This window comes from Gopherus flavomarginatus, chromosome 13 (assembly GCF_025201925.1).
Source record: "Gopherus flavomarginatus isolate rGopFla2 chromosome 13, rGopFla2.mat.asm, whole genome shotgun sequence".
Classification (NCBI taxonomy): domain Eukaryota; kingdom Metazoa; phylum Chordata; order Testudines; family Testudinidae; genus Gopherus; species Gopherus flavomarginatus.
Window position 1 is genome coordinate 19325287 of NC_066629.1, and position 23300 is coordinate 19348586.

Consider the following 23300-nt stretch of genomic DNA (forward strand, 5'->3'; position numbering starts at 1 on the left):
TGGAGATTCAGTTTAGAGCAACACTGTTCCCTGGCTGTCAGAGTAAAAAAAAATAAATTGTGTTGAACACTGGCTTTGGATCAGTATTTTATATAGAATTTGAAGGGCAGCATAACTTAAATAAAATGCAAGACCACCTGACTTTGGATTGGTGTTTTGCTGTCAAGTCTTAATACAGCCCAGGATGTCAAGTGATGGGAGTCTGAGTGTATGGATCCAGCATTTGGGTACATACTGGGACTAATAGGGTGGTATATTGACAACATTCCCTTCAAGGGGAGCCTCCTGCATCCTCCCCCAAAATTCAGGCTTGATCTTCAAGTCCCAAAAATATTTCCCTGATAGAAAGAGCAGTGATTGTCATTTTAAAGGGCATTTCCCTCCTCCCATCCCCAATCTCTTTATTCTCTAGATTATCGTTTTTGAAGAGCGCACGGCAGGCCGGATCATACAATCTGTAGATATGCCTTATCTAGGAAGGACCCACTATTTGGACTGAACAGGAGAACTGCCTCCCGTTGGGTTCATCTTGGATATTCTTTGGTGTATGTGTGGGGATGCATCAGTCCAAGTACAGCCTGGCTTGTTAATTTCCACTAGACCAGTGTAAAGGATTTGCTCCCTGGCAACAAGTTTAGGGGATAGACTTGGAGCACCCTGAGAGGTGAGTCCATCAGTTTCTCCCAGGACATCTAGCTCTCCAAATTCAACATGACAGCTGGCCACCAGCTTGGAACAGGTGGCTGTGATGTAATGGGAAATCCAGGGATAAAGACTAAAATAGGGTGTTGGAGGGGAGGGAACCATCTGAGATGAGCCCAGCCCCTGCCTGAGATTAAGGCAGTCTATGTGAACATCTCTTGTTTGATGAAAAGGAAAGAGAATTTCTGTGATGAATTGAAATAGCCTTTATGTGTAGAGAAGGGGCTTTGTTCAGTTTTTGGAATTCTGATTGGATGTTAAACGTTAATTTTTAATATTCTGACGTTCTCTTTTGTGGAAAAAAAACCCAAACAATTTCTAACATTATCTGTGTTTCTCCTCTGTCAGCCTCTGCCAGAGCAGGACTGTTGTGTCAACTTAAGGTTCCAGTTCAGGCAAATTAAGAACCTTCCAAAGAGCAGGTTTAGAAGGGGAATGGATAAGTAGCCCACTGATTTACAGTTTAGTGTATTACTTAGTCCTGTACTCCATACCATAAAGGACCCAGATCCCATTTACCTCAGGAAGAAAGATGCATGAGCAAGCTTAGTAGTAGCCTTGAAAGGAGAAAATGTCCTCCTGTGTGTGAACAGGACCCAGACTTCAGCTGGTAGAGCTAGAGTGGTTACATCAGAGCTCCCATTGTTTGACTAGAACCTAACACTTTTCACTGGGCTTCTTTTTAAACTGATGTAAACAAACAGGAATAAAGGATCCTGGGAAAGAAGCACAGTGGGGATTATATTATAACTTCCCACCCTGGCAATCTTCAGATTGACAGGTCAAATATTGAAGAGAGCCCTTGCTGGCTCTGAAAACCTGCTCATTTTCTTTTCCCCACTTAAGGTATAGGGAAGATGGTTTAAATACCCTCGGGCTGTCAGTGTAGAATTAGCAGTGTCCAAGAGCTGCTCATCTCTCCTGCAACCAACATGCCCTCTGACCTAGAGGTGTCAAGTCAGTACTTATGGGAGCAGTTAGACATCACCACCATAATCACCTGGCAATGGCAGTAACAATCAATTTCAAGAAAATTTTAACCATTAAAAACCATATTTAATTTTATTTAACAAATTAAATACAGTTTAATTAAAACTGAGAACAGACAGTGCAGCTGTAATACACTCCATCCTCCATAGCATCTGTACCTCTGCTCTTCCAGCAATCACCACCACATCAGCTGGAAAGGCCTGGCTTGTGTAGCTGACTTTGAGGAGAGTGGAGCATATTTGTATTTGTAGGGTTGTCTTTAGGACATGGTCCTTTGCATTTGACCAGCTGTTGTTCCCTACAGAGGATGGAAGGCTGCAATCCAGCAGGGTTATTATAATAAACAAACAGACATGCAGCTAGGACATCAGTTGAAAACATAACTTGAATATCATGAAAATGTTGTATCCCTTTTGAAAATACCAATTTGTTCCCCCTTTAAGATACAGACTGAGCGCTGCACTTGGGAGACTTGTAAAATAGTGGAATAAACCTGCTTTGATGCAGAGCACCACTGTTTAACATGAGCTAATAATGGCTGTTCCCAAAATGCAAGTGGATACCAGTTGCATAAACTCATTGCTATCCAGTTTGGATTTCAGCCACTGTATACAAAGGAAGGTTTTCACAGAAGCTATGTAGCAAGGCTTCCATGAATGGAAACTAAAGAACCTTATCAGCTAAAGGAGGTAACTTTTTTCCCCAGTGATTGTTTTGATAAATACAGCAGGGAAAATAAACTCCACAAACAATTTTTTTTTAAATACTAGGAAATATAGATTTGGCATTACTCCAATGAGTGATTTCTGCCCACAGAAGCCAATACTCTGCAAGAAATATTCTATATGCTAAGGGTTAAAAAAATAAGTGAGTCTCTTTACATTGTCCCTTAATTCACATGTAAAATTGTGCTTCAAACTTTTCCAAAAGAAGGGGAGATTGATTAGATTTTTGAAGTCTGACCAGACCTAAGCAGCAATCTAGAAAAAAAGTTTTTAAGAAAGGGCTGGATAGGAACTGATTAACTTCCTTTTGTGTGTCTAAGTCTCAGACACAGAAGCATCACCTAAGAGACTGTGCTTCCCCATGACATCTCTCTACCTTACACAGAGCAGTCAAAAAAAACCAACCACCCCCACCTGTGTAACTTTCTCCTGCAGGAAGGAGCTTTGCACCACCATGGTTTCAGGTATTTGAAGTTGTTTGGGTTAAGGTTATTGTGTGCTGTTTTTGTTCAGATGATTTCTTTTCAATCCACTCTTTGTGCAGGTAGGTGTTGGAAGCTATACAGGCCTGGGCCATCATACTAGAGGTGGGTACATCAGTAATAGCAGATATAGAACTGCTCAAGTGGCTTTTTATGGGTACCATGAAATGGACATATTTAAAGTCAACACTAAATGTACTCAAGAAGGTGGGAGTAATAGACAGAAGTAGGTTTGGTGCTGCATGATTCCTCCTTTACAGTGAACACTGGAAATTAAGCCTAGGGTAGGAGTTGGAGATGACAGCAGCATTCAGTGAAATGCTGAGTGGTTCCCTCCCATTTTGTTAAAGAGGGGGGAAAAAAAAAAAAAAAAAAACTACTTAGGCTCCCTGAAGTGCACACCTAGCTCAACACTTGGCTCAGTCAGGTTAGCACTAGAGATAGGTCCCAGTCCTCTGGCTCAGGCCTACCTCCAGTTAGTTTAGCAGGGACAGTGAAGATGGTCACAGGTGCTGTAAACAAATCAATACAAGTACATGGAGGTATGTCAAATCTGTCAGACCACCGTCCAAGCCATGGAGCTGATAAAAGGGGGATGGGGTGGCAAGAACAGATAGTTGTTGGTTAGCTATTACCTGCCTTGCATTTCTCCCTCTCCAAAGCTCAGTCTTATGCAGTGTAATAAATACTGAATAACCTGGGTTCCAAATTAAGGGCAAAGGTGCCATCTCCAAGGGCAGGTGTCCTCTCCACAGACACAAGATATATGTGGCTCCTTGTGGTACTTCTCATCCTTACTGTGAAACCAGCTCCAGCTGGGCCTCTTCTCAAGTGCATGGTGCCCTGCACATGCTCCTTCCAGTCTAAGCAGCCCACAGGCTCTGCACCTTGTACTGAAGCTGAGGTCAGTGCTACGGTTTCTGTGCTTTTCCTCCGTCTCCAGAGGGCCCAGGTCTGTTCAGAGTCCAGGAGGAAGTTTCAGGAGAGTCTGAGCAGTGCAGGTATGGTCAGTTGTTCTAACTTGCTTGTTTTTCATACATTTAAAACACGTAGAAGTCAGGAGTGGTCCTGGCAGCTGCAGAGGGGAGCCTGCAGAATGAGAGAATCTTCTGCAAAGGAAAGACAAGTGTGGGTTACCCCAATGGCTCACTGCAGCTAGTTGCTGTCCTTTGGAGCTAGCCCAAGCCTGTCTGAGAACATGGTTTTTGACTGTTGCTGCTAGGCAACTGCATGGTGGCGAAAGTAGTATGCGACAGCCCCAAAAAGCCGCTGTACATAACAGTGCAGGCTTCCACCACACCGCCCTGCCACTGTCTCTCCATGGAGCATGCAGACTCTGAAATACCAAGAGTGTGGCTGATCAGGACTTCACTGTCCTGTAGCAAGGTCCACAGAGTCCTTTACTGCATGGCAAGGTGGTGCGCTATACATTAATCAGCAGGGAGTAGTTTCCCATGTGTACAAACCCTCCCTTCTTTCAGCACTATACTGTCCATTTTATCAAGCCTCAGGTTTCTTTTTCTCTTTTACCACCCCCTCAATTAACCAGACCATTATCCTCTCAAGATTTTTTCACCCTTACCTTCTAAATACTTTCCTTTTCTGGGCCCTATCCTTTCCCTTTAAATATCACCCCATCCTTTACACACATACTTTCTGCTCTCTCAAACTTGGCTTTCAGAGAGAGCATGTTCATACTTTCCTTGAAAAATTGCTGTAGTGCTTTTCTTTTCACTCAGTCCTCTCCTCCCTCTGGGTAGATACAGGAGGGTGTACCTGTTTGATCTCCGCTCAGCCATGCAGCATCAGATTTCCACGTTGGGATCTGTGAAGCCTTTCTTTCCCTCATTCACGAGCACAGGTTTTTCCGTCCTTGTGTGCCAGACTAAAATCTGAACCAAGCCCACAGAAGTCATTAGCTGCATCTCTGTGTTATGCTAACAAATAATCTTGCACATTAAACCAATAGTGCTATTTAACCACATACCTTCAAGCGTAATGGTGCATTCACAGCCTTAGGCAGATTTGCTATGGCCAGTGACATCTGAAAATGCACCATGTGCAAAAATTACCCATTTGACAGTATGCTGTCTCAGGCCATTAACCTGCTCTTTCCATCTATTTATCAACCAACCTCTGCTAAAGACTTATCATCCTTTGCACTGATTTTGGGCTGTTCCATCATCACTCTGGAATCAAAATTCTTGTATGTGTTTACAGAGACAAACACTCCCCAACCCCAACTCAAAGTGTTGAGGCTGCAGCTAGAGATGTAATTTCCAGCTTAGGTAGGTGCGTATGTAGTTGCTTTGATTGAGCTACCAGGCTAAAAACAGAAGTGTAGTCACCAGGCACAGGCTAGCACCAGAGCATAATCCTGTGTCAAGATCCTGGGTGTGCATTTGGGCAGCTAGCTGAAGCCACAGGCTATGCCACTGACTACTCTCCTATTTTTATCATGGTCACTCAATCAAAGCTACTGCATGTGTGTCTACCTGAGCTAGCAATTATTACAGTCCAGCTGCACTAAATTATACCAGTGGTGTCTGCATATCAAGCCACTACAACAGCATCATCCACTCACTGTACAACAGACAGCTGGGCTGAAAATAGAAAGGCACCTTGTTGCTCTGTACACTCATTGCTGTAACTACTAGTTATTACAAGAAAGAAACATTGAGTCATCAGTTCAGACCACCATCTACATGCCCTGAAGCCATCCCAGGCCTGATTCACAGAAGGAATCAGTACCTTTGAAAAAGCAGAACTGGAGGGGCTCTCACTTCCTAGTTGGAGCTTTTCTGTCAGTGACATCTGGAGTTCACTATCCATTTATTCTTCTAAGCATCCCCAAGAGACTGGGTGACTTGCTTTGGGATCTCTTCCCTTTCTTTTCTGATTCTCACACTGGCTTAAGGGTAGTTGACCACAGAACACAGTACTCAGTGCTGGATATCTGCTTTGGACCTTTTGCGGTACATGTGCTGAGTAACCCTGCTGAAAATGCTCGGGACCAATGGGTTAAATTTCACGCTCATCAGCCCCTCATGTTCTGCGCTGTTCATTAGGTCATCAAAATCACAGCTCGCCAACATGCTTAGGCTACATTCCATTGCAAGCAGATGTGCAAATGGGAGCTCAGGTACATGTGCCTGCTCTAGACATGAGTATGCTGCTGCATAAGCCCACCCCATCCTGACACCACCTCCTCCAGGTACGGGGGCACTGGTGAAGCCCACCCTGCATCTTGACTATTTTTAGTGAGCTTGTTCAAGTACAGCTAATAGAGGTACATCTACCCAAGCTAGCTGGAGTCCCAGAGCAGTGAAACTGCAGCTGCGCATGCTTCAGTGGGGGGTGTACAAGTCCACCCATAATCCTGGATAAAGTGCTCAAGGAGGTTTAGTGCACGCTGCTACCGCTTTGCTGCTCTAGGGCCTGAGCTAGCTCAGGGGTGTGTCAACATGAGCTGCAGTCACACCCTCTGACTACAGTGTAAACATACGCTAAGAGATGCTACTACCTTGCTTGCCCAACTCCCAGGGCCATGGTCCTGTGCCATCAAAAGCCAGAGGGCCACTATCTACATTAAGGGTGTGTGTTTAAAGAGTCCCTATTAATCCAGTTTAATATTGTTTGGCCCTACTTACACTGGCCAGACAAAGCATATTAGTCTGCTGCTGTTAAAGCCTCTAACCCAATTTGAGCCTATTCAGAGTGGCCAGCTAAACAGTATTAGAAAATAGTTCTGCACTGACCTCAGTGTGGTATACAATGTAGAACTGGATTAAAAAAATAGTTAAGTGAACAATTTCAGAATTGTCAGATTCTAACTGAAGTTCTAAAAATGAAAATGATAGTTGTTGGGGCTTTCCTCTGAAAAAGTGGCAGAGGAAGGAATGAAATCTTTAAGTAAAAAAAACTTTCACAAATGAGAAATGTATTCCAAAACCATTTTTACTTGGGGAAATTGTCTCACACAAAAGATTTCTAGCTGCTCTATTAAAATGCCTAAGCAGACAGAGCTGGAAGCTGGTTTACACTCTGTACCCACGCTAAAATAAAGGTTACTTCTTATTGCTCTGCTCCCTGCAGCTGCATTATGGTAGCAGTTAGGTCCCGTCAGAGCTATAGCTTCCCGTTTTTCATACCCAGTTTGCACTGATATTTCTTACCTTGTGAGGGCTCCCATCTTGTTGCTATGACAATACACTGCATGTTTTATCCAAGCTTCCATGATCCATTTTGTAGTCAATGGTGATGGCTTGCTTTTCCTTAGACCTGCAAAAGCATGTTTTGCTTCCCAAGAATGAACTTGGCACCTTTGCCTGTGGTTAAATACTCAGCTCCCTGTTATTCACAGGCTTAATTCAGTTCTGGTTTAAGCCAGCACAACACTTGCAGCAGAGGTGAATCTCTCTCTGTGACATTAATGTAGTTGTTTGCTTCCAACAGCTGGAAAGAACCTGGACTGGGCTGCTTTCCCCACCACTTTGTCAGAGAAGGGAACCTTTTTGTAAAACTCAGCCTTTTTTTATACCAGCCCCCTTCAATTGCAACAGCAGGGAGCTTGAGGTCATTGCTATAGTATTTTTTCATCAAGGTAAATACTGAAGTTGAGCTCCCTATCTCTGATTGCAACAGGCAGCCACTAAAAATAATATCCAGCCCTTTGTACAAGTCTTACTTAAGTCTCTACACTGTGCTCTTTAGTGGGGTCACAGCAGTTATCACCTAGTACAGAGCAACAATCAAGTACAGAAACAGCTTTTCATTTCTCAGTCAACTGTCTGTAACTTTGAGGACAATGCATTTCCTCTGCTATATACAAAGTGTGGATCATACATGTAATAACAACACAGGTTGTATTTTTAGTAGTTCTACGGGCCTTTTAAGGTCTGCCCTCATGTCTCAAAACTTATTTTCACATTTGTATTACTATTGTGCTCAGAGCAACAGCGGAAAGACTTGTGTCCATAACAGCACTCAGCACAAGGGGCACTTTGAACAGTACTTTACAAATCTCAGGTGCCCCCCCCTTTAACCTCTCTAATGGCATCCACTCATGATTACATGCAGCTGTATCTCCTCTTACAGATGGCTGCAGTATAGAAACTCAGGCAATAACTGAGTGTAAGAATCAGAGGACCTACAGAAGGAAGAGACTTAGTTGATAACCCCCATACCCTGCCACTGCAAGATTCATCTCATTAGAGTTTCACTGTTTTGTAGCAAGAAATTACAAACCGAGTACCTTCCACCAGCAAATTTCATCGCTGGAGCACAGTGCAATTTAAGGGAAAACAATCAGGGACCCAATTCTCCCATCTTTCACCTTGTGTCACACATCTCACCAGTGCAATGCAAGTATAAGATTGTTTGGCTGCTGTGAGCACATGGAGCATTCTACCCAGTGGCATTTTCTACCCTCTCGGCACAGGTGTAGTGACAACCCCAAGTGAAAGGCAGGGGAGGATTAGGCCCATCTCCAAAGTGACCCCCTCATTCCCATTGATGTGCATTTTAAAACTTTATTCCAAAGCAGACACTCCACTTGTGACTAGAACCTTTATGCTGTTACATGGGATTTTTTGCAAGTGGCTCAGGGCAAGGCTGGTATCCTGGACAGTTATCTGCTTCTTGGGTTGTCTTTAGAGCTACCCTGCCTCCTCCCCACACACCAAATCAGATTTACACAGCTGTTTGCTCAGATTTTAAAGCATGCTTCCTCTGCAAACATCCAAGCCATCACTTTGCTCTCTAAAAGCAGGTTTCCAGCTTGTGCTTACAAGCTGGCAGCTTTTAAGCTTGCCTCACACAAGTAGCTGCATTGAAAGGAGGATAGCTTAGTGGATGGGACATTGCTGGACATAGCATGGGGATTCCCCAAACCCTGAGCAGAGGCAAAGCTCAGACAGTAGCTCTTATAGCTATGACCATGCCATAGTTACTTTGACATCAAGATTTATGCTCTTCCCCGGACAGTGAGGCTCAGAGAAGCCCTGATGTGACCAAGGGTTGAAGCTTCAAACAAAGCATACGTGGCCCAGAAAAGAAAACAGGGGTTAAAATAAGGCTTTGTCTATGTTAGGGAGTTAATACCAGCCCAGCTGCTGTTGGGAGTGCACCAGCACAAACCCCCAGTGCAGTTATTCAAAGGCACTATTTGCACCAGAGTTTTGCCCTGCTAGTTACTGGGATAAGCTGCCCTGGTGCAGGTTACAGCATCTTAACCCTATGTGAACTAGAAGACTGCACTGGTGCTGATGGCTGAAATCTGAACATGTCCCCCATTCCCTCAAAGCCTAAATTCCTCTAAATTCTGCTTATCTGCAACCACTGCCTTAGAGTCACAGCCTCAGGGGCTTCCTCAGGCCTTTTCCTCCTGAATATTAAGGAGTCCGACTCTGCCAGTCTGGCACCAGAAGCAAGAGCATGTGGCCTTCTGTGACCAATGGCAGCTAGAGTATCGAATCGCCCCTGCCCTAGGAACATTTGCAATCAATCCAAGTAAGTGTAGCCCTGTGGGACGCTGAGGTGGCTGGCATCCCAGTCACAGGGGAATAACTCAGGCAGAAAGGGAGGGTGAACCTGCCCTAGCAGATACTTGCTCAGCTCACACAGGGAGAGAACGAATATAAATGGAGTTTGCTGATCTGATGTCTCCCTCCATCTGCACTGCATTCAGCACACACACTTTATCACAGGAAATCTGGGAAGGAAGGAAGGAAGCTATTCCCCAGGAGCCCCTCTTGCCTTCTGCTTTCATGAGTGGAATCATGCGGGAATCGTTCTGTCCTAGGGCCAATTTGAGCTACATGAGATCTGTGACCAAAAAAAAGGAGCCAGTTCCTTTCTACATGTTGGAAAATACATGGTGAGAATCAGGGTTCATAGATTCTGCATCTTATCTAGGGAAGAGATTTATTTCTCTTCCGAGAGCTAGTGCAAAATCCTGCAACAGCTGCAGTGTTGTTCTTCCACAGATGCTAGTGAGGAAGCACCGCTCTTCCCCATCAACTCCATCCTTAGCCTGTAGCCTTGATGATAGCTGATCACACTTACTGTGGCATCTCATACTAGCTCTCTCTGTCCACAAATACTCTGCCTTTCTCTGATCCCCTCGGAAGCAGCAGCAAAACATCCCTGTCCAACACTAGGCAGCAGGCTGGCTTCCTTCACCCCCATACCCACACAGTTTCAAACTCACAAATTTAGTCTGAGATTGGAGCCCGGTGCATAATGCAGCCGAGAGACAGGAGAAGGGGCAGAAGGCGGGTGCTTAACTGCAGCCGCTATAGAAACTTAATTAAATGTGGCTGATAAATTGCTACCCAGACCATTCAAAACAAAAGTCTGCCTCTCTCAGAGAAGCACATCTGCCCCCATCTCCATGGAGAAAGCTCTCTGCATGTTCTCCTCTCAGGATTTGCAGCTCCTGGCAGGGATTTCAATGCTGCCTGCCTCCTTTTGTCTAGAAATTCCTGCAGTGCCCACAGTGAAGATCTTCCTTTCAGTCCTCCTCTTTCAAGCAGGTATTAAGCCAAGGAGAGCAACACAGGACTTACTGATTGGCTGGTAAATAAGCTTTTTGCAGGCACTTCAGTCTGTGTGTGAGTCTGATGAGAGTGATAAAAATTAATCCCAGCGCAGCACACAGGGGACATCTAAGGAGGCATCTGGTAAAGGGCTGTCTACCTGTGTACCTATCTAGCCCCCAATAACAATCATATCTGAGAGAGTCACACTCTTTAGTGTATTTATCCTCAACACCTCTCTGCAGCAGAGAAAAGTGTCATTTTACAGATGGAAATGGAAGGGGATAAAATCAGTGGCAGTGGGCACCTAAAGACCTTTGAGGATCATGGCCTTAGTGTGTGTGCCTCAGTTTCCCAAAGTCCCACAGGAAGTCTGTGGCCGAGCAGGCAATGGAGCCCAGATCTCTGATGTCACAGGCTAGTGCCCTAATCCCTGAACCATCATTCCTCTCAGGGCTGGATTCTGAACAAGCCTGCAACCACTAGTAGTGATAGTGAGAGTCTCAGCACAGCTTAAATTACTCTCCTTCCACCCATCTCCTCAAGAGGTCACCGCAGAGCCATTCCCATTAACAAGGTAAAGTTTCCAGGCATGCATTGCCCCTTCTTAGCTACCCTAAACCCTGCCGTAATCACTCTGCAGGCAATGCCCCTGCATAGCGTACAAACTGCTCAGCTCCAGTGTTTAGAAGGGGAGGCGTCTCTCTGCTGTCGTGCCCTCACTTGTGTAGGGAGTTCATTCGTTTGAATTCTCTTAGCTGTGCCTCTGCTGAATTTGATTTCTGTTTACCTCACTCTGGGCAGATGAGTTATGTGATAATTGCTGAAGGGGAGGCTGGTGGCAGCTGGAAACAGAGGGGCAAAGCAGGACACCTGAAGTGCTGAAAGTTGGTCAGGATCACACTGTCTCCGGCTCAAAACCGAGTCCCTGTGGTATCTCCACTGCCACATCACAGAGAAAACAGCCAGCTCCTTATCTCAACCAGCGCCTCCTGCTGCCACCTCTTCAATTCCTGACCCACAGCACAGAAGTTACCTCCTGTCTGACTCAAGGAACAAAATCTCCCCCCTTGTCTGGAAACAAAGTCCTGACAGCATGTCCCATTGCAGCTGGCCTTGCTCTCGCCCAGCCTTCCAGCACAATGCTTTACTGTGACAGCTACCTTCACATCAAAAGCTGCTCTTCTATGTGTATTTCTAGAGGCCACATAGCCATTGCTGCACCAGCTTCAGTTCGAAGCACTGGATTCCCTTGCCTGCTTCATCCTGTCCATTTACCATTCTAAGAGGGAATCAATCTGGAGTGTGTTCTACCCAACATGCCTCCTCCCCTCATTCACACCAGCATTAGATCTCACTTCCCTCCGCTCTTAGGACACATTATTGTGCTCTTGTTAAGCAGAGCAGCAGAGAGGGCGAGCAGAGCAGATTGACTGTCTAATGCCAACATCTCAGTCAACTCCATTTGGTTCATACTGCTTCAGCTCTACCCTGGACCCCCTCTCTGCCACCATACCCCACATGGATGCCTGTCTGCCTCCCAACATAATGTAGGACATTATTCTTTTCCTGCTCACCCCTCTAAAATCCATGTTTTCCTGTAACGTCTTTTGAGAAGCAGGAGCATAGCTGGAAATTCACTTTGGTGTTCACTATTATATATGAAAATGAAACGGCAAGGCAGCACATTTCGTATAGGAAAAGCTCTTTCACACAATGCCTAATTCATCTGCAGAACTCACTGTCACAGAACATTATTGAGACCAAAAAGGTTTTAGACATTCATATAAACAGTAAGGATGTCATGTAGAATAACCATAACTAGCAGAGACATTTATAGAGGGGACAAACCCTCACACTCCAGGGCAGAAGCCAGCCTGGAGTTAAAATGCTACTTCCTCACTATGCATTTTACTTCATAACTGCCCATTGTGTCTTTCCTTGAAGCATCTGGTACCAACAGTTGTATGAGACAGGATACTGGACTGGATGGGCACTGGGCTAACCCTGAGGGATGGGAGATAGGATACCGGCCTGGTTAGACTATAGGACTGATCCCATATGACAACCCCTATGCTCCCTTTTCAAGTTCCTGCATCTCCTTGCAATTGTGATCAGTGATAGATGCAGGAGCGTGGGTCCTTATGGTCCACGTACCAGAAGGAGTCCATACCTTAGTGCAATTGGCAGCTTTCGGCTCAAGGTCATTCAGGGTCACTAGTTCCCGGAGAAGACTGCTCTCTTGGTAACCACCCTTTACTCCTCGCAGTTTGAAGTAAGCCTGAGATCGCTGGAGTATCAGCCTGAGGTTCACAGCAAAGCCCGCCATGTCAATGGCAAACGGGCGGTGGGGGTCGAAAACAGTCTTCCAGCCATACACCTTCCCCGCTGCATTCACCTTGGGTGACTCGTAACGCAAGCCACCCACAAAAGCCACCGGCCACACCGACACCTTCCTGGTGGTGCGCATCTGGGGGCAAGGAGAGAGAAGGGTACAGTGAGTGCGAGGGGAGAGGACACCCGCTCTGACAGTTGCTAGCACACACTCAACGTCCAATCCAAACTACTTCAACCACACATGCAACATGCAGTGACTCTGGACAGTCCCCAGCAAGACCTCTGTGTGCACTGCAGCACCAGACCTGGATGTTCTGAAGCAGGTAAAGGCCAGCAGACACAGAGAAGCAAGGCAGTATAAATACTGTACACATGAAAGCCAAGAATGCTGGGTTCTGTTCCCAGCTCCACTCCAGGCTCTCCTTGTGACTTTGGCCATATACTTTCATCTCTGTATACTTCCATTTGCCCAACTGTACGAGGAGATAAGCCCTGTATTGCAGGGTGGCTAGCAAAGTGCTTTGAAGAGTCTCAGGTAAAGATGCTAGTGAATATGCAGATACACAGTTACACTAATTACTCTCACTGAGACTTCAGTGTGGCAAAGGCTTCCTGCAAGGAACAATGTAGCAAATTAAGAGTTACAGCCAAGGTTTTAAAATCTGCTTTTCATCCACCGGCCATCTAAACACAGATATACAGATCCATGCGGTAGTATCCATCTCTGCCTTAGAAATAAACCTGTGAAAGGATATAGGCTTTTCACACTTCAATCCAGAATATACAAATCAAAATTATATAACCTCAAGCTATGTTTACGCTTCCTAATTTCACTTTCTGTATATATTATCCAATTTTTAAAATTATTCCTTCAGCATCATTGGCCCCATTTACAGATGGGAAAACTGAGGCACGGGGGCAGAACTTGTCCAGTGTCACATGGTGAGTTAACAGCAGAGCTAGGAAGACAAGATTTCTGGAAACTATGCTATAGAGGAGAATTAGCATCAAGTGGCATTCAGTGTAGCCTCCATTTTGTGAGTCACTGTTGATGGGAAAGGGGATAACATTTGCAATGAGGTACTACGAACGTGGTTCTCAAATGAGGGGCAGTTAAGAAGTCTGGCTCCCTAGTAAATACCAAGCAAATGGGACGAGCAGCGATTTATCCCTTGTCTTGTCTCCGCTCTGCTGGCAGGAGTGTGCTCCCTCTGCTGCACCTTCTGCTTTTCACCCAGACCCTCAGACTGGGGATTTCCCAGAGCTAATCTCATGAATGCTAATTACAGTGAGAGAGACCTGAAGAGTTGAAGGCACTTGCCCATTTGCATTACACACATGCTAATGGCACCGCTTATCCACAGAGAAGAGTCACTCATGTTTATCGTGCTGCCCCTTTCACTGGCTGCCTGGTGCCTCTTAATGCAGGTAGATTTCAGGGGGAGGAAGATAGGGTTGTCAACCCCCCAGGATTGTCCTGGAGTCTCCAGGAATTAAAGATTGTATCATGTGATGACACCTCCAGGAATACAAGGCAAAGAGAGGAAGCCTGTTCTGAACTAACATACACAACCTCCAAACAAATAGAATCCTTCCCTCAAGAACATGCTTGTGCTGGAATAGGGACCGTCAAATACACTCCACACAGACTTCATTCTGAGTTCCCTGGCTTCAGCCATTATCACCCAGCCAGACTCTCCAGAAATGCAGGGCTTGAAGGGACCTTGAGAAGGCAACTCCAGCTCCCCATGCTGAGGCAGGACCAAGTAAACCAAGACAACCCCTGACAGGTGTTTGGCCAACCTGTTCTTATTAGAAACCTCCAATGACAGGGATTCCAGCCCTTAACTGCCAGTATAGTTAGCAAATTTTTCCTAATAGCTAACCTAAATCTCACTGGCTGCAAAATAACCCCATTACTTCTTGTGTAACTTTTAGTGGACATGGAGATCAATCAATCACTGTCCTCTTTGTAACAGCCCTTAATGTATTGGAAGACTTATGTCCCCCACTTCAGTCTTTTTTGCTCAAGACTAAGCCTGCCCAGTTTTTTTTAAAACTTTTCCTCACAGGTCAGGTTTTCTAAACCTTTTATCATTTTTGATGCTCTCCTCTGGACTCTCGTGACCCTTCACTACAATGAAAGTAGCATCATAGTTGGGTGGTATAATATACTGTGAATAAAGCCTTTTGAGGTTTGGTTCAGCAGCACCTCTTGAAAAAATAAAAGTAATGCCTCCCAATTGAGATTAGGTTAGCCCACCTACAGGCAAGGCCCAGGGGAGGTGCACTACAGATCAGCCAGGTTTGATATTTATCTTCTATAACATCTAGATGAGTGTGCATGCACATGTACACACACACAAACACGCAAAGCGGACATGACTAGGAAGAGAAATTATGAAAAGACTCAGATAAATTCAGTCCCCTCTCAAAGCCACTTCTGGAAGGAAACGGAAGACATTCAGGCTGTGATTATAGCCGTCTCCCAGAGCTGAGTCAGACAATCCTGGGAGCCCATTTGTCTCTGGATGCTGCAAATCAGCAGCCCTGGAGGTGAGCACTGCTTGCATATTTACAACTTAAGTTTGGTCAACTCAGTGGCAGAATCTGAAGGGTTAACGCTCTTCAGAACAAACAAGCAAACAGGTATTGACAAACGCCTGCTTTTCATGCATGTGCGGCAGCCTGGAGAGAATTGCACAGTGCGTCTCTGAACAAGATGTCCTGCAAGGGCAACCATTGTACTGCCTGACTTTGTTCAGAGAACATTGAAAGGGCTCTGTTTACCCTGAGGGAGGCCATGGATCTATGCAGAGCAGGCTCTTGCCAGAGACAGAATTTAAGCAATAAAGATGCTGAGGTGGGGGCAAGCGAACAGTGAGGAAACAAGGGAAAGCCCAGTGATGCCTGAAGTACGATCGTACAAGCCAAATGCAGTGTGATCTGGGGAAGATGCCCTAGGTACAGGGTCAGGGTGAAATTCCCCCGGAGCAGCATGGAGCATCGCTCACATGCACACTCATCTGTGCTTAGGCCCAGAGAGACCAGTGAAGGTTTCACAGTGGATGCATTTCCAGACAGCACTAATTAAGCAAGAAGCAACCATAGCTTATTCTGCTACATTTTTGCAAAGTGGAGAAAAAGGAGGACTGGAGGAGCCAGCCAGATGGCTCTACCCTGTACAGTCAAGATGATGCCAGGGAGCCTTCCATTTAAAACAATTAAGGGCCTGATCCTGCCAGAGGATCAATTTTCCCAGTGGCACTGCACTCAGTTCCCACAGAAATCAATGAAGCAGACAGTCTAAAGAGGAATAGCCAAGGTCTGCTGGGAGCAGGGAGTTCATACGAGTGGGCAGCACAGACCTGGGGCTGATTGGAAGGAAGTGGTAACTGAGGGTCACAATTAGAGCTGGCCATTTCTTTTTCTTTAACTAAAACATCTTATTGTGGCAAAAAATGCAGATACCACAACAGCAAAATGTTTCACAGATTCATGTCTGGTTCACTGAATTTGTTTCAAACCCACCTCTCAAAAAATATTTAAAAAAAATATTTTGTTTTACATTTTCTAAATAAAACATTTTGATTCAAAATGACTTTTTGCTCTGAAATGTCCTTGAATTTTTTTAAAATGTTAAAAAAATGCTTCAAATCTGGATCAATTTTTTTTCAACTTTTTGATTCATTAACATTTTTAAAAAATTTCAGTTTGCTCCAAAGTGAACTTTTGGTTTTGATTTTTCGATACCACCAGCAAACTAATCAGTTATTCGCCCAGTTCTGGTCAGCATATCCCCCCAAATGGCAGGACCCCCAGAAATACTTATTAAATGAATCCAGGATGATGGGCTCTGGAACTGGCACAAACAGCAATGCCCGGTACCCCCACCCCATCTATAGACCCTCATCCTAAATGTAGGGTCTACGCTACTTTTCCCATGGTCCCTTTAACATTAGCAAATGTGCCCTATTTTTACTGTCTGGTTCCCAGGCACCAGAGCATGCTGAGAGGTGGTTTAAATGACATTGCTTTAAGGGAGTATTTTACTTAATCTAAGTGGCGATGACAGGCCCTGGGCTTGGGAGAGTGCGTAACCGTGTTACCTGCTGGCTGGAGCACATAACTGACACCAAGTGCCTTGTTACTCTGTGCTGCAAGCAGTAACGTTGGCTTGGCCACCGGGGACCCTGCAAGCTCAGGCAGTGGTGATGGAGTGGAGTATAACGTAACCCAGCTGAGCAGGCTCTGCTTCCATCTTACCTCCTCGAAGAGCTCCAGGCTGTAGGTGTTATCATCATCGGCGAAGTAAACAATCCCAGGTTGACTGCTGTTTTTGTTAAAGGTCTCTCTCAGCCACCGCAGGGCCAGGTTCCTCTGCATGGTCCCGCGGGGGATCCGGGGGTCCCTCATGTCTCCCCGCAGCTTATAGTTGCGGGGTGTCTCCACATTGAGGTGGGTGTAGTTCAGCCCCGTGTCCCGCAGTAGCCGGGTGACAAGAGGAGTGCGCCGCTGTGAGTCCTCCACCAGGATCCAGTGCAGGTTGGGCACATGCAAGAGGGTGTTGGCCAGACGTGTCAGTTCCGCCTTTTGTACTGGCCGACTGTAGGTGGGGGTGATGATGTGGATGGTGGGCAGGGTGTCTGACCATGGGGGCGGGCGAGTGTAAACGTACTCTGTCCTCACCACCTCCACAATGTCGCGGTCTGACAGGCAGTACTCCTTGGAGTCTGAGCCTTGGGCCAGATCATGCCTGGAGTCACCACCATCATCTGCACAAGGGCATGAGAGAAAGAGAACACACACAGTCAGTCCTCTAACAGTCTCCTCACCACCACTCCCTCAGAAAAGCCAGCAGGCAGCTTGCTAGCAGGGGAGATCACCCTCTTGGTCTGAGAGCAAAGCTGGAAAACAGAGGCCTTTTGCAAGAAACAAAGAACCCACAAGACAGAGATGCCAGCTGGTGAACTAGCTACATAGCCAAAGTTCTGACAGCTCCAGGCTAGCAGGAGGGAACTGCTCAGAGCCACAAGCTTTAAGGGCCCAAAGAAACAACAACCGAGTGCGACAAACTAGTGTAGAATAATAGATACTCTGACACTGATACAGCACCTGCCAAACCCAAAGGATCCCAAAGTACTTTGTATTCCATGCCCCTTGGAGCAGCCCCTGCCACAGGGCAGGACTCTGCAGCTGTGCACGAATGTATAGCAAAAGCTCAGGACAGCAAGTGACAAATACCATTGCCAGTGGGAGCTGCAGAGACAATATGGGTCAACAGAATGGAATTGGCTTATGTTGGGATTTGGCCAGGGTAACACTGTATCCCATTTATGAGGTGTTCTTTAAATCCAGGCACTGAGCTGAGATCTTGAAATATGTCACCTAGTCACTTCACAAGTGTTTACACAGCTCCAACTAACCTTCCGGGGGGGGCCTACGGTCTTTTGAGGCAGTCTCTTATGTGGCAGTTCCAAAGTCCTGGTCAGGAATCTTGAAGGGATATATGCAGGATATTACAGATACAAGCAACACCATCACAACGCTTACCAATGGTACAAGTACAAACGACCATGACTTCAGAATCCTTTACCAGGAGTTTCACTCTGTGTTAGCTCAGACAAGATAAACCTTCACGTGTAGGCTTTGCTGATTTCGATTTGTACCTTTTTATAAATCTTGACAGATAGTACCAACGTTTATTTTTAACTTTTTTCCTGATTTTCACCTATTTAAATGCAGGGGTCAGAATAATTATTTAATGACAGTAGATGTTGAGATTCAAAACAGCAAAGCTTTATAACCGTTAAAATACATATTGTCGGCATCACATCATAATACACAAAGTAAACATCCTTAAATCAAATTAACAATTTCTCAAGCAGCATTTTTCTAACTTTGCCTATCCGTAAATTTTGATTATTATGGATGGAAACATTTTGTCCGTTTGTGCGTGCACAACAAAATTGACGTTATCAATAACAATGAAATCCTTCCAAGCCTACTCATATGTTTGCCATTTCCAGGGAACTGCAGCCCTGCCATTAGTACTATTAAAAGCATAAGCTACAATTGCACTAGGGATGATCAAACAATGAGAATATCAACACTTATGGTCCAGGATATAGGCCAACCATTGTCTGCAGGGCATGTGATAATAGTGTATTATGGGGTTTTAACACTTCCCAATAGTGGCTAGTACCAGAGGACAAAAGGATACAGGAGTAGATGGACCATAAGTCTGACCCACTAGAACAATTCCTACATTCTTGGCATATCCTTCTATGTTATTCTGCATCACCCATCAAGCTGGATGCTGGGGTAAACACCACAAGTGACTTAAGACCCAATATATCAAGTAGCTGATCATCCCCAGCTCCAGTGAAAACTGATGGGCGGGTAAGGTGTTCAGCACCTGTCCAGATCAGAACCTTTCTAAGATAAACTGCCTCCACTGTGCACAGCCCAGCAGTCTAGAAATCTGAAACACGGGAAACAATTCACACCCTGAATAAACTGTGAAATGTATTTGATAGCGCAGAGGCAGAACGTAATTAGACAGAGTGGAACTTGGCCAGGATACATGGGATTGTTAATCATCACCCTGTGGATCAAGACTTCAGCTTTAAATCCTCTGGCACTTCCACTCCTCACATACCAGGCTGGCCAACACACTAATTTGCTCTTCTCATCTCTGGCACCTCCCACTCAAGTCTCTCAAAGCTGCTTTACAAATATGAATGAATTTACTCTGACAACACCCTTCTCAGGCAAGCCAGTGTGCTCATCCCCATTGTACAGATGGGGAAACTGAGGTACAGACCATGGAAGTGTTTTGCCCAAGGTGTACCAGTGAGTCAGAAGTTGGGCTGGGAAACAGGACCCACACCCAGTCCTGTGCCACACCCTCAAGGCCGCCCTTCTGCCTTTCAGGTCACCATTCATTCATAGAAGTGTCTCCTTCCTTCCAGGACACTGAGCTGAGCCTGGATGGGTGGGGAGACGGGACTCCATTTTCCTTCAATAGCATCAACACACTCGCCTTTCAATTCCAGTATTCTCCTCTTTGTTGCACTGCACTCCTCCAGGCTCATGGGGCGAGCTCTTGCCCACTTGAACCTTTGGGGGATAGGGGGGACGGGGGACAGGACTATAACTTCTCTCAGAGTCATCCTGAGCCAATTGTGTGGCAGAGTCATACAGAGGGGCCTTTCTCCTACAGTTCATCTAGGGGAGGAGGAGAAGCCACTTCAAAGTTTTAAAGTGGCAGATTTAAATAGCATATCAGGACTACAGAAGGAGGTAAGGCAAAGCCGCAGCATACTGAGAGGGGAGAAGGGGACCCGGTGGACAGTGAGAGGTAAGGGGAAGAGAATTTAGAGCATGGGCAAGAGATGGGGAAAACAGAGCTTAGCTTCCTCCCTACAAAGACGCCAGTGCTCCTTTCCGAGATGGAACTCAGGAGACAGCAGGGCCCAGGGAAAAGGCAGAGAAAGGATACTGGCAAATGCGCTGGGCGAAGTGGCATCTGCCCGACGCTGCTTGTGCTCCTTGGACATTATCGCCACTCTGAAAACAGAGCAAAATTTCACCACCTCAGAACCATCCGCCCACATCTGATCTTAGTTACTCCAAACGGGAATTCGATTCTGTGGCTTGGGTGCTAGATAATTTAGAGGCTGCCTCTCTCCTGAAGTTCTAATCCAGATGGGGAGACGAGCAGGAAGTCCTGAGCTCCCTCTCCCCAGGCCCTCGATGCTGGAATGCGCTACCCAGCCTCCCGCTTCAAGTCCACTGCTCTTTACCCAGCTTGTTTGGAGGCCTTGGGAGATATTTTCTGCTGCATTTGTCAGCATTGCTTCAGCTACTGTTTTTATTGCAAAACGTGTCATTAACTCCTACAGGATGAACTTCTGCAGGGACCATCAGAAGGGATTTCCTCTTCCCCCCCTCCCCAGAGCAGGACACACACTGATGGCTTCTTCTAAGTAAGAAACACAGCCATTGGGCAGTGGTCCACATCGTCTTTCAAGACTCTGTCTTAGAGACTATATATTTATGACCACAGGAGCTATCCAGTTCTCAGCAGTAAACTGCCCAGCTTCCAAGCCACAGGATCTGAATCTTAGGAAGAACCCCTCTAAGCTCTGGGCTTTCCCTGTAACAGGGCAGAGGAGGCTGCTGCCTGAGCATGGGCCACAAGTGGAGATATAAGCATGGTTATCATGAGAGGGATGGAATGAGACATGGGGATGTGGCATGGACTGGTCAGTTTCTCTCACCCTTGTGCACTGCAAGCAGCGGAGCAATGGTGCTCTGGTGCCAGACGGTGATCAACAGCGTCCAGGGCAGAACTATCAGCACGATAGCCAGGATGTCTCTTCTCTTCGGCATCTCCAAGACTGACTGGACCCACAGCTCCTCATTACCTGACAGCGAAAACCCCAGAGACAGAACAGCAGAGCACATGGAGAACAGAAATAAATGGGCAAGAAGGAACAAGGACAGAAAGAGAGCAGCAAAGGCGACACAGATCGCAGGTCTTACCAGCGCTCACAACCCACCCATTGCAAAAGCAGGTTCGGAGATGCAACAGCTGCACAGGCTGGAGGCCACGCAGCGAGTGCTTTCACGGGGCGTCGCCAGAGCTACTGGTGGGAGCTTCAGGGACCCAGCAGGAAGGAAGCCTGAAAAACAAAGCAAAGGAGAATAGGCAGAGAGAAGCTCTGGGAACAGCTGCCCTTCAGGGAGACACCCTGGTGCTAACAAGCCCTCCCTGGGAGGAAGGAGCAGGAGGAGCTGCCAGGGAGGCAGGAGAAGAGTTGTCTGGGTGTTCAGGGCTTTGCATTTCCAGTGTCCCAGAGCAGCCAAGCAAGCTCCGGCTTGCAGAAAGCTAGTTTAGTGCCTTTGAGCCCTCCCTCAGGTGAGAAATGGGCACCTGGGCATGAACTTTAGGCAAATAGCCATGTGTATGGATCCCAGAGCATATCCAGCAATTGTCATCTGCCACTGTGGCCTGCATTAGCCTCTGGCTGCCCCACAGGAGCCCTGCACCAGTACATCAGCCTCCATGAGCTGTAAACAGCCACGTCACATTCTGACCTCTGCAGATTTTCAATCTGCTTTGCTACTGGCAAACTGCAAATGGCCCAAGCAGCAAGACCGGGTCAGTGAGAAAAAGGCCAACCTTCCCCACCCCCTGTATGGTATCTGTTCCCAGCTTTGCACAGAAGGAAGGAGAAATCCAGAACTATCCTAGCCAGTGGGAGGCACTAGCCAGTTTGGAGGGGACAATAACTAGCCCTTTACGTCTTCAGAGCATCTCTTGTCACTAAGCAAGCCTCCGGAGCCCCCTCCGAGGTGTTGCTCCCATTGTACAGCAGGGAAGCAGAGAGCCAGAATGATTAAGTGACTTGCCTGACATGTAAACCAGTGGTAGAGGCAGGATTAGAATGCAGGAGCTGGCTCCCAGTCCTGTGCTCTGACCACTGAATTGTGCTGCTCTCTGCCAGGTGGAGGGCTTGGCAAAGAATCCAATGCTACCCCCATCTGATGGGAGATCTTCATTCAAATGCTATTGGGGAGGTTGCTGCAATGACATGGGTTACTCTGTACTCCATGTGTCACTATAACAATCCCAGTGCAAATCCCCCAACCCCTCCCACCTCCATTTCTACCACCTGGAGGAACCTATTCCCTAGCCTTTGGTCTCCTGTCCTCCTGCAGACTTGCTCCGCATTCATTTCCACCCTTTCTGAACTGCCAGGACTGCAGTATATTAAGCTGCCACACTGGCTTAGTCTGATTCAACAAAAGCACACACAAGTTTTAAGCAGACTGTATTTTATCTAGGTTTTATCTTGGCAAGCAGTGTACAGCACTTAGCCGGCACTCGCAGGGTGGACAGTTTGCAAACACAGACAGTGGTTTAGTGCACTCACTCCCTGGGGGGAATGCCTTGGTCAGCCACACAAACCCGTGCATTGCAGAAGACAAGGGGCACCCAGAGAATACCCTGGCCAAAGGCAGGGGAGGATCTGATACAGGGTGAGTTGCACTGGGTTCAGGAAAATAGTTGCCTACACAGCAAAACCTCTGACTGATTTGTCTTTTTCTCCTTCATTGTTATACTCTGGAACCCTCACCTTGCTCACTTCTTAGGTTGAAGGGGAGTCCCCTGTCCCACTCTCTCCCCGACCCCAAACACACACTGTGCTGGGACATTAGGATATCTACAGATGCTTATATGAAAGCTACAAACTGCACATCCAAAGATTTCTCATTGGTGGGATACGTGCTATTGCACATTCCAAAGACCTTGTAGGGTCCTCTAGAATAGGGTCTGATCTGCAGATCCACACTGCCCAAGTTGCATGCCCTTCTGAGGGTTCATGGCACACACTAGCCCTCATTCAAGCCTCTTATCACAGGATGCATTCTGTGTAATCAGAGTTGCCACCTACCCTGGTAGCAGATATATTAGGAAAAGGACAGACCCCAATAACACTCAAGGGGCCTGTGAA

At 46.4% G+C, this 23300-nt stretch overlaps 2 protein-coding genes across 7 annotated transcripts in view; one reads left to right on the forward strand and one right to left on the reverse strand.

Annotated features, from left to right (window-relative positions):
- GLB1L2 (galactosidase beta 1 like 2) overlaps positions 1 to 979 on the forward strand; it is a 52786-nt gene extending 51807 nt beyond the window's left edge. For both annotated transcript variants that reach the window (XM_050922184.1, XM_050922186.1), the window contains exon 19: positions 413 to 979. In XM_050922184.1, coding sequence (XP_050778141.1) covers positions 413 to 499 — 87 coding nt within the window. In that variant the 3' untranslated portion in view covers positions 500 to 979. The remainder of the gene's footprint in view (positions 1 to 412) is intronic.
- An 812-nt stretch (positions 980 to 1791) lies between these two features.
- B3GAT1 (beta-1,3-glucuronyltransferase 1) overlaps positions 1792 to 23300 on the reverse strand; it is a 51565-nt gene continuing 30056 nt past the window's right edge. For 2 of the 5 annotated variants that reach the window (XM_050922176.1, XM_050922177.1), the window contains exons 2-5: positions 21342 to 21464; positions 21060 to 21206; positions 17041 to 17549; positions 12373 to 12907 (exon numbers count right to left, since the gene is read on the reverse strand). In XM_050922176.1, coding sequence (XP_050778133.1) covers positions 12509 to 12907; positions 17041 to 17549; positions 21060 to 21206; positions 21342 to 21345 — 1059 coding nt within the window. In that variant the 5' untranslated portion in view covers positions 21346 to 21464 and the 3' untranslated portion in view covers positions 12373 to 12508. Of the gene's footprint in view, positions 4009 to 4675; positions 4792 to 12372; positions 12908 to 17040; positions 17550 to 21059; positions 21207 to 21324; positions 21465 to 23300 lie in introns of those variants that run through there. The other 3 variants (XM_050922178.1, XM_050922179.1, XM_050922180.1) reach the window with 3 other exon arrangements.